General features: G+C 53.1%; 1 protein-coding gene across 5 annotated transcripts in view; it reads right to left on the bottom strand.

Annotated features, from left to right (window-relative positions):
• The window catches only part of LOC115545936 (nuclear receptor coactivator 3), a 64,294-nt gene that overhangs the window by 19,447 nt on the left and 34,847 nt on the right, over window positions 1-10,000 (bottom strand). For all 5 annotated transcript variants that reach the window (XM_030359485.1, XM_030359459.1, XM_030359475.1 and 2 more), the window contains 4 exons: window positions 4,239-4,349; window positions 3,951-4,111; window positions 493-593; window positions 194-368 (listed from right to left, as the gene is read on the bottom strand). In XM_030359485.1, coding sequence (XP_030215345.1) covers window positions 194-368; window positions 493-593; window positions 3,951-4,111; window positions 4,239-4,330 — 529 coding nt within the window. In that variant the 5' untranslated portion in view covers window positions 4,331-4,349. The remainder of the gene's footprint in view (window positions 1-193; window positions 369-492; window positions 594-3,950; window positions 4,112-4,238; window positions 4,350-10,000) is intronic.

The following is a 10,000-nucleotide window of genomic DNA, read 5'->3' as shown; positions in this document are numbered from 1 at the left end:
GTGTATAAGCATGTGTGTGTATGTGTGTGTATATGCATCTGTATGTATGTGTGCGTGTGTGTGTGTGTGTATAAGCATGTGTGTATGTGTTTGTATATGCATGTATGTGTATATGTGTGTGTGTGTGTGTGTGTGTGTGTGTGTGTGTGTGTGTGTGTGTATGTGTGTGTGGCGTGCGCGGTCGCTGCCTCACCGTTGCTCTTGGGCAGGTTCTTGTGGAAGTCCTGGCGGTCGTCCTCGTGCAGGATGTTGTAGACGCTGGTGTTGATGAGCTCCTCCTGCTTGTACTGCAGGTACTGCGTCACGTTGTCCGACACGAACACGATGGTGCCCTCGCGGTTCACCACGAACAGGAAGCCGTCCAGAGCCTGGGGGCGGGGGGGTCAGCCACCAGAGTTCAGAACCACACCTGGTTCTGTCCCCAGGATGTCGAAGGGGGGGGGGGGCTTGGGAGTGAGGTGGAGTGGGGCCAGGGCGGGGGGGTGCACTTACCTGCAGCAGGAGGGGTCCCAGGTGGTCCTTATCGATGACCCCCTGACCCGTGGAGGACACGTCCGACTTCTGGACGTCGTCGTCGGCGGACAAGGCTTTCCCTGCAGGGAGAGAGAGGGGTCGCAAACAGAAGGTCACAATGGAGAAGATGACATGTGGATGACATAAAACAACAACAACAACAACAACAACAAACAAACAACAACCACAAACAAATCCAGATCCCATCCAGCACCCCGTCAGACGGTACAAAGACAGAAAGAAGCACAAAGGCAGAGTGACAGGAGAGATACCTCAAACCCCCGCTAGCAGGTGAAAAACAAAAACAAAAAGCGACGTGTTGTTCACTGATCTCGCGGCACCAGCAGGGGGCAGCGTTTCTCAAAGTTCTGCCTCTGTCTCCTTTCAGACGAGCGACTACAGGTAAGGCGGCGAGCCCGGGAGAAAGGAAAAGGACGGCGCAGAGGTTTTCTTGTGAGGAGCCTGTCGGGGAAGGGTGGAGGACTGGGCGCATGTGGAGCAGGTAGCAGCCGTCCACATGCTTTATATTCAGTGTCAGACTCTGAGGGACTGTCTGGTGGGCTGGGGCTGAGCAAGAGGAAGAGAGACTTTGCGGAAGAGAGAGCAACCGAGAGAGCGAGAGAGAGAAAGGAACGGGAGAGAGTGGGAGAGAGAGAGAGACAGAGACAACAAGACAAAGGCGGATAGAGACAGGAACAGAGAGAGATGGAGGAAAACCGTAATGGTGCCAGCGCCGGAGCGCGAGAGGGCAACGTACATTATAATGGAGAGCAAAGGAGGAGAGAGAGATAGAGAGAGATGGAGATCAAGAGAGGGAAAGAAGGGAAAAGAGAGGGAGAGGGAGGGGAACAGTGGACCCGGGCTGTGAAATGCACTGGCTAGGATAGAGCACTGCTGCTGTGCAGCGCAGGGTGAGAGAGAGAGGAAGAGAGAGAGAGAGAGAGAGAGAGAGAGAGAGAGAGAGAGAGAGAGAGAGAGAGAGAGAGAGAGAGAGAGAGAGAGAGTGAGAGAGAGAGAGAGAGAGAGAGAGAGAGAGAGAGAGAGATGGAGAGAGAGAGGGAGAGAGAGAGAGAGAGAGAGAGAGAGAGAGAGAGAGAGAGAGAGAGAGAGAGAGAGAGAGAGAGAGAGAGAGAGAGAGAAAGAGAGAGAGAGAGAGAGGGTGAGACATATAGGGAGAGGGAGAAGGAGGAAAGAGATAATGAGAGGGAGGGAGAAAGAGGAGAGAGAATGAGAAGGAGGGAGAAGGAGGAGACAGAGAGGGAGAGGGAGGGAGAAAGAGGAGAGGGAGAGAGAGAGGGACTTGGGGGCTGCTAGGCTACAAGAATCATTCCATGTGATTAGGTCCCGGGGGGGCACAGATACCCACACAAAGGAAAGAATAAATGTACAGCCACTTGGTCCAGACTTCAGGAAAGCAGCAAGGAAGGAATGAGAGATCGAGAAAGAGAGAGCATGAGAGAGAGAGAAATCTGAGGAAGGCGGGAGAACAAATAATTATAAGAGTGTGAAACGGAGACGAGTGTCTTAAACAAAAAGAGCAGGAGGTAAAGAAAAAAACAAGAGAGCGAGGAGGAAATGGAGAGAAAAGGCGAGAGAGAGAGGTAGAGACAGAGGACACACTTCATTGGTTCACTCAATATCTCAGGGTGCAGGGGGCTACCTACCGAGGCCGCAGCTCACTGTACTGTGATGCATACGACACACAAGACACCACAAGAGGCAAGGAAGGGGTTGGTCAAGATGTATGCTCAGCCTCCAAAACACTGCACACAGGAAGCAAACGTGAAACAACAACATCTAGAAACACAAAACAAAAAGAACCAAATGAACAACGCATCAGAGACCAGCCCCAAAAAAACCTGTGCCACTTCTTGTCTACACTTCCTGTAACTATGGCAACCTGTAAGCAGCCAGTCAGCGCCAGCTGTAGCCTCTTCCCCTTCCTGTCGAGGTGGCAGACACAGGCTGAGTGGCAGGAGAGGGCGTTCAGCTAACCAGCTAAGCAGCAGCACAGAGAGGGCTTTCAGCTTACCAACTAACCAGCAGCACAGAGAGGGCGTTTAGCTAACCAGCAGCACAGAGAGGGCTCAGCTAACCAGCTAACCAGCCCCACAGAGCGGGCGTTCAGCTAACCAGCCCCACAGAGCGGGCGTTCAGCTAACCAGCCCCACAGAGAGGGCTTTCAGCTAACCAGCTAACCAGCAGCACAGAGAGGGCGTTTAGCTAACCAGCCCCACAGAGAGGGCGTTCAGCTAACCAGCCCCACAGAGAGGGCGTTCAGCTAACCAGCCCCACAGAGAGGGCGTTCAGCTAACCAGCCCCACAGCAAACGCATTGACACCTCTTTGGGCTAATGTCAGCCCAACAGCGTGAAATCATACATTATTGAAGAGCTGAGACTCTCAGGTTTTGTGTTGGGAATATATTATTTTCACCGCTGTAGGATTAACGTCCATAAAAAATATTGAACGGGAGAAAAAACTATTTTTGAGCCGAAGACGGGAGTGATTATTCTCGGGAGCCACCCCTTTAAATGTAATCAAGTGCATCTCTTTAAACAAGATGGAGATCCACGTCACTGCTCACACTCGAGGAGCGATGTCGTGTTGCTCTGACCAAAAAATAATAATAATGACGCGTATAAAGTTTCACGACCACTGCATACGTCATCTGCATAGCGAGGTGCACTGGGTCCGTGCTGCAGGGACGTGCTAACCCCCGGCTCTCAGGACAGCCGCGTGGGCCAGGGGGGGGAACTCAGGGTCCGCTGAGGAGAGGCGGGAGGGGGGGTTTGAAGAGAGCATCGTGACAGCAGCAGCAGCAGCTGTATTGGGACTAATAGTTTGGCAACTCAGCGGCTCGGAGATCGGCTGCTGGAAACTTCAATTAAGCGACCCTTGGCCGCGGCCGGTGCACAGCTGGGCACGCACACACACACACACACACACACACACACACACACGCACACGCACACACACATACACGGACCGACAAACATACAAATACACATAATGACAGGTTCACAAAACAGTGCCAATGTTTCCTCCCAAACAGCACGGTTGATGCTCTGAAATTGGGAGGGAGATGAATGATTTGTCCTTGCACCTGGTCTCCGAGAGGAGACAAATGTGTGCGACAGGGTTGACTTTGTGGGGGTGGGGTGGTGTTGGGGGGGGGGGGCAGGATAACATCCAGATGTGATCGTGCACATCACACATACACACAAACATATACACACTGCTGCTCCTCTCTTTATCTCGCCTCCACTCCAGCAGCACATCTGCAGAGCTCCGCATGACCAACCCCCCACACAACAGCCTCGGATACAGACTCCCGCAAGGTGTGTGTGCGTTAGTGTGTCTTTAGCGAGGGGTGAGTGAGCGAGTGAGCTAGAGAGAGACAGTGTGCGTGCGTGACTGAGCGCGTGCGTGACTCACCCTGCTCCTTGATGTGGCGGATCTGTCGCACCGTCTCCTTGAGGATGGCGCATTTGTCCGGCTTCACGTTGAAGCTGTCGATGTCCCCGAGGTTGGCCGAGATCAGCTCCGCCAGCTCCTCGATGTACTTGCTCTCCTGCTCCCGGCGCCTCCTCTCGCACCTGTGGCCGCGGACGAGAGGGAGAGAGTGGGTGAGTGGGGAAGTTAGGGGGTTTCTGGCTCTGTCAACACTGGGATGGCCGGGGCGGGACAGGGCGGCGGCGGTGGCCCGGTGTGGCCGGTACTCACCCCAGGCCGGGCGTGTCGCAGGTGGACAACTTGCGCTTTCGGTTTTCCGAGCTCATGGGCTCCATGGAGTTGTCTCCCACAGGTCCGCTCATCGTGTGTACATATCAGCACCTGGCGAGGACCAGACAAAAGAAAGGGTTATATAAATAAACAATAACACTGAAGCCCGCATTATCTACCCAGCGGGGTAAATAGGGTATTAACACAAGGGGGGGAGGGAGGAGGGGACGCGGGGGGAGGGAGGGAGGGAGGGAGGGGGGATGTGCAGCCAATTATCGCACACTGAATCTGGAGAGCAATCTGGGTAAGGAACCCTTATGAACTATTGAGGAAATTGTAATAAGGAAAAAAGGGCTGATGGACTGTGCTCTGAACAGTAAACACCAGCGTAATGAAGGCTCACATCATGCAAATCATATTCTCTTGGCAGAGATTGAAAACTAAACATGTCTCGTCCGCCTCCACCCCCTCCGAGACCACCGTAAGCAGGCCTGGTGTGTGTGTGTGTGTGTGTTGTTGTTTATTGGTTGCCTTTCTTGTCTTCTTTTGTGTGTGTGTCTATCCAGTGTGTGCTTGTGTTTGTGTGCGTGTGTGTTGGTGGGTGTCATCAACACAAATGCACATGCATGAACCGAAAGCGCCACGGATAAGCAGTGCCTCTCTTCATTAGGAACACTGTAAAACAAACCCAGATAGACAGCCGTTGGCTTCTCCCCACGCGAGGAACGGAGAGGAGAGGAGGAGAGGTGAGGAGGAGAGGAGGCGAGGAGGCGGGAGAATCAGATGGCGAGGGTTGCAGCGGACAGTGGGAGACAAGGAAAATGTAGAGGAGGGGTGGAGGGGAAGAGGAAGATGGATGAAGTGGAGGGGAGAAGAGAAGAAAGGAGGAGGAGGAGGTGGTGAGGATGAGGACGGGGGAGGGAAGCTAGTGCTGTGAAGCATGTGCTGATTGGTCACTTTCTTAGCCACAGTGACAGCAGCTGACACTGGGGAAAGGTAGGAGGGAGGGAGGGAGAGAGAGAGAGAGAGAGAGAGAGAGAGAGAGAGAGAGAGAGAGAGAGAGAGAGAGAGAGAGAGAGAGAGAGAGAGAGAGAGAGAGAGAGAGAGAGAGAGAGAGAGAGAGAGAAGGAGGAGGGAAGACAGGATCAGATCAAGGAGAGAAATAGAGAGAGGGCAGCAGGGAAGGAAAGAGAGAAGATAATGAACTGGGGGAAAGAGGGAGTGAGTCAAATAAATGCAGGAATAGCAAGCTTACAGTGAAGTGTAGAAGATGAAGAGATAGAGGGAGGCTGATAGAGAGCACGAGAGAGAGAGAGAGAGAGAGAGAGAGAGAGAGAGAGAGAGAGAGAGAGAGAGAGAGAGAGAGAGAGATGGAGAGAGAGAGAGAGATGGAGAGAGAGAGAGATGGAGAAGAGAGAGAGAGAGAGAGAGAGAGATGGAGAAAGAGAGAGAGAGAGATTGAGAGAGAGAGAGAGATGGAGAGAGAGAGAGATGGAGAAAGAGAGATCGGCCATATGACGTAAAAACACTGGGCAACGAAAAAGGTGTGAAAATCTGAGCCAATAGATATGGATGGGGAAGGCTTGAGAGAACAGGGCGGGGGAAGGGAACAGGTAAAGGAAGAGATAGAGCGAGAGAGAGAGGGAGGAGGAGGAGGAGAAGGAGGGGATAACACATAGGAGATAGAGAAGAGACGCGGGAGGGGGGGGGTATCAAGGGAATGGTGTTGTGACGTGCGTCTGTGTGGCGCGACCCAACAGGCCACACCACTCCAGTCCCCCTCTTAACCTTCACAGCCAGAGCAGCATTTCCAATCCATTGATTACACGGTTATCCTGCAACCGGAGCGCAAACCTCTGCTGCAAAGACAATCACAGCGACAGTGGGGGTGGGAGGGCTGTTTGTGTGTGTGTGTGTGCATGTGTCTGTGTGTGTGTGTGCGTCGCCGGCCCGTTATTTAATCATCACGCATCATTATCTCCCCTACCTCCTTCCTGATCCTCCTCGAAGGGTCCGAGCCAGCCCCGAGACGATCTGATTTCATTTTTATTATCCTGTTCTATTACCTATTTGCCTATCGGGGGTGCTGCGTGTCACCAATAATATGTTTTAAACGGCGCAAGCCCGGCTGATGTGCAATTAAAGGGAGCGTGTGATCAGGGGGACGCGCCAGCGCCGCTCAGCCCAGCCAGAATCAATGGGGAACGCAGCGTTCATAGGCGGCTTAAGGAGCAGGGCCGGCCCGCAGTGGACCGGCCCCGGACGCCGGGCGGCGGGGCCGACGGTCTATAAACCTGATGAGAGGAGTTACCGAGGGAGACATGACGTTCCTGCGCAGCTCAAGCCCGTCGTCCCCCGGCTCCGCTTTAAATGAGTCTTTTAATCTGCCGCCTTAGCCCCCTCTGCCCGGGCTCCGTCTCTATCCACCTGCCTCCCCCTCCGTCTGTCAGCGGCCCTGTCGGTCGCGCTGCAACCCGTGTGGCTGCCTTGGGTGCTGGTGTTTATCCGTCCGTCAGTCAGTCAGGAGGTGCCAGGAGGTGAAACAGAGAAACTTCCAGCAGGGAGGAGGAGAAAGAGGAGGTGGGGGGGGGAGAGGAGGAGGAGGATGAAGAGAAGGATGATGAAGAGGAGGAGGATGATGAAGAGGAGGAGGAGGATCATGAAGAGGAGGAGGAGGATGATGAAGAGGAGGAGGAGGATGATGAAGAGGAGGAGGATGAAGTGAAGGAAGAGGATGAAGAGGAGGAGGATGATGAAGAGGAGGAGGATGAAGAGAAGGAGGAGGATGAAGAGGAGGAGGAGGATGAGGAAGAGGAGGAGGATGAAGGCGAGGAAGAGGAGGAGGAAGATGAAGAGAAGGAGGAGGATGAAGAGGAGGAGGAGCATGAAGAGGAAGAGGAAGAAGAGGATATAGAGTCGGCGGTGACAAGCGCGAGGAGGGGGGGGGCAAAGGAGGGTAAGGAGGGAGGAGGCGCAGTAGATATAGGGGGCGGAGTGGCGCAGACCTTGAAGAGTCAAGCATTAGGGGGTTTGACTTGAATCTATTCGCCGATACTCTTCCACTAAGGGAGCCTGTCTCCCGCCCGCCCGCCCGCCCACCCAGCCTCCCACCAGCCTACCAGTCTGCCTGCCTATTGACGGGGACCTCAAAGGCGGTGGGGGTGGTGTGCTCTAATTGCGGGGTGAATGAGGCGGCCCCAGAGGATGGTTGATTAGGAGGCTGCTGAATGCCCCAGGGAAATGGGTCACCTCCAGTCTGGCGCGGGCGCCTCACTCTTTTCTCCCCCAGTGAGTGAGGGAGCCGGGGGTAGGGGAGGGGGGGGGAGAGAAGGGGGAACGGTGGGTCAATTACACGCCGCGGGCACGGAATCTGGTGGCAGAGAGGCAGAGCACAGCATGGAGGCTGCCGGAGGGTGGGTGACACTAAGGAAACAGGGGACGGGGGGGGGGGGGGGGGGGGAGGGGGGGGAGGGGGGGCGGAGGTGGAGAGGGTGGATTAGGGGCATCAATGGAGGCTGGGAGTAGCTATTAGTGGGGAAGGGCGGCCCGATGGGTTTGGGAGGACATGGTGACGACGACACGGAGAAGAGTTGTGTCGTGGGGGTCTTCATTAAGAGCAGGACCAAAGTGCCCGAGATTGATTCCCCTTTGGGTGTGTGGTCCGTGCACGCCTCTCATTATGCGGTAATTATTTAGCCACGCACTTGCCGCTTTTGTTCCGCCGCGCGTCCATTTGAGACAATAGAGCGGGTCCTGTGCCGGAGGAAGGCTGCGAGGCATTCATCAGCGCCGGAGGCTGCAGAAGGAAGCACTTCATCACCGTCGCTCACTAAGACCAGGCTGCTCTCGTCCTCAACCTGCAAAGCACACGTCGACCAGGAACCAGGGAGCCTACCACTAACAATATGCGAGCTGTTCAGCGTGCACTTGGACTGAACCTTCTTTCTTTACACACCCAATTCACGAGGTCATAGTCGAATTACATTCCACTTTCTTTCTGTCAGAGTCCGTCAAAACAGGCTCTTATTGAAACCAGTCATTCATGGCAGACTTTCACCCTGTCACCGAGACCCACAGCAGACTAAAGATACAATCAAAACTACGTGCAAAAGGGTGATGTTCTATGAGGTTCTGGCCAGAAGACCTCACTTCACCGTCCATCCCAAGAGGGATCCATTGCAGATGAGAACATGCATCAGCCACCCTTAAAACCCTGTTGTTGGCTGTAAGGAAGTTAAAAATGTATACAAGTAAATATTTATATAAAAAATATTTCCTCGAGATGAAATTATTTTGACATAAAAAAGTAACTTGACGTAGTTTCCTTTACACTTCTAGTCCTCCATTATTTGCATTGATTGCTCCGTAACAGTTCAACCCTGGCGTGTGACGGACAACTTCGAGCTTTTTACGTTGCTCAGTAATGAGGCCAAGTCAGGTCTTATACACTGCCAGGCAGTTCCCCAGTAATCAGTCAGGTGTGACTCTGGAGCTACAGAGTTTATTACAGATTTCAGTCAGTAATACCAGAGCCGGTGGACCCTGCTAGCGCAGCCACCCCTGGTCTCTTTAATCCCCACACTGTGGACCAGAGGAAGGATCACTCACTCAGATCCACACAGAGCTCCTGACTGGACACTTACTGTCCAGCCATAGACCACATAAACCACCCTGGACCTCAGCACACAAAATACTCACACAGAGTTTTTGTTTTGAGTGTGATGGGTTCCGTTTCCAAATTCTCTCAACTAACAATTTTCCCTGAAGGGGACCCATGACGGCTGTGCTGGATTTGACAGCTCCAATGCTTGACGAAGACTATTTGGAGAAGTTCAGAGGGAATAATTGCCACATTAAATTACTGTAGAAAAAAAGGACGGGAGTGGATAATTGCAGGAGTGTGGTCACGGTCATGGTTACGAAACAAACTTTCGTTTGTCTTCGACAGTTTTACTATTTTTCAATAGCCAAAAAGTGGTCCACACTAGCGCATGTTGTTGCTTTGAATCAGGGGAACGGAGGGTGAGTTTCTGTTGTGGCAGAGGCCAATCAGAACTCGAGGAGGTGTCATATAGTCACTGAGAAGATGAGCATTTGGTAGCGCTATGGGAGAGGAGCCCATGGCAGTGAGGGAGGGGAGAGGGAACCGTTACCTCACTGGGTGCTCTTGGTTATTCATGGGAGAGGATTTAGGCTAGGATTCAAAATGGAGGACGGGTGGAGGGGCTGGATGGCGTGGGGAGCAACAGAGTCGGGGAGTGATGACGGGCAGGGGGGTGGGAGGGTGGAGGGGGGAGGTTATGGGTGAGGTGGTGTAAGGGTAAAAGATCAAGGGTGGAGAGGGTACAGGTGGAAGGGAAGGCAGGGTAAGAGAGGGTAGAGGAAAAAGTGGAACGGAAAATATATAGGGACGAGAGCGAGAGAGTAAGAGCGAGAGTGAGCGAGAGTAAGAGTGAGAGTGAGAGTGAGAGTGAGAGTGAGCGAGAGCGAGAGCGAGAGAGAGAGAGAGAGAGAGAGAGAGAGAGAGAGGGGAGAGAGAGAGAGAGAGAGAGAGAGAGGGGGAGAGAGAGAGAGAGAGAGAGAGAGAGAGAGAGAGAGAGAGAGAGAGAGAGAGAGAGAGAGAGAAAGAAACAAGATGCTTGGATTGAGGACAAGCAAGGGCAATTTGATGAAAGGAATCTATTGGGCAGTGGGGGAGTATAATATATATATAGCATAAATAAATAGTTTAGTATAATATAGTTTAGTATGAAGTAAATGTA

This window comes from Gadus morhua, chromosome 1 (genome assembly GCF_902167405.1).
Source record: "Gadus morhua chromosome 1, gadMor3.0, whole genome shotgun sequence".
Taxonomy (NCBI): domain Eukaryota; kingdom Metazoa; phylum Chordata; class Actinopteri; order Gadiformes; family Gadidae; genus Gadus; species Gadus morhua.
The sequence above is the reverse complement of the archived record's forward strand: the minus strand, read 5'-3'. Positions and strand labels throughout refer to the sequence as shown.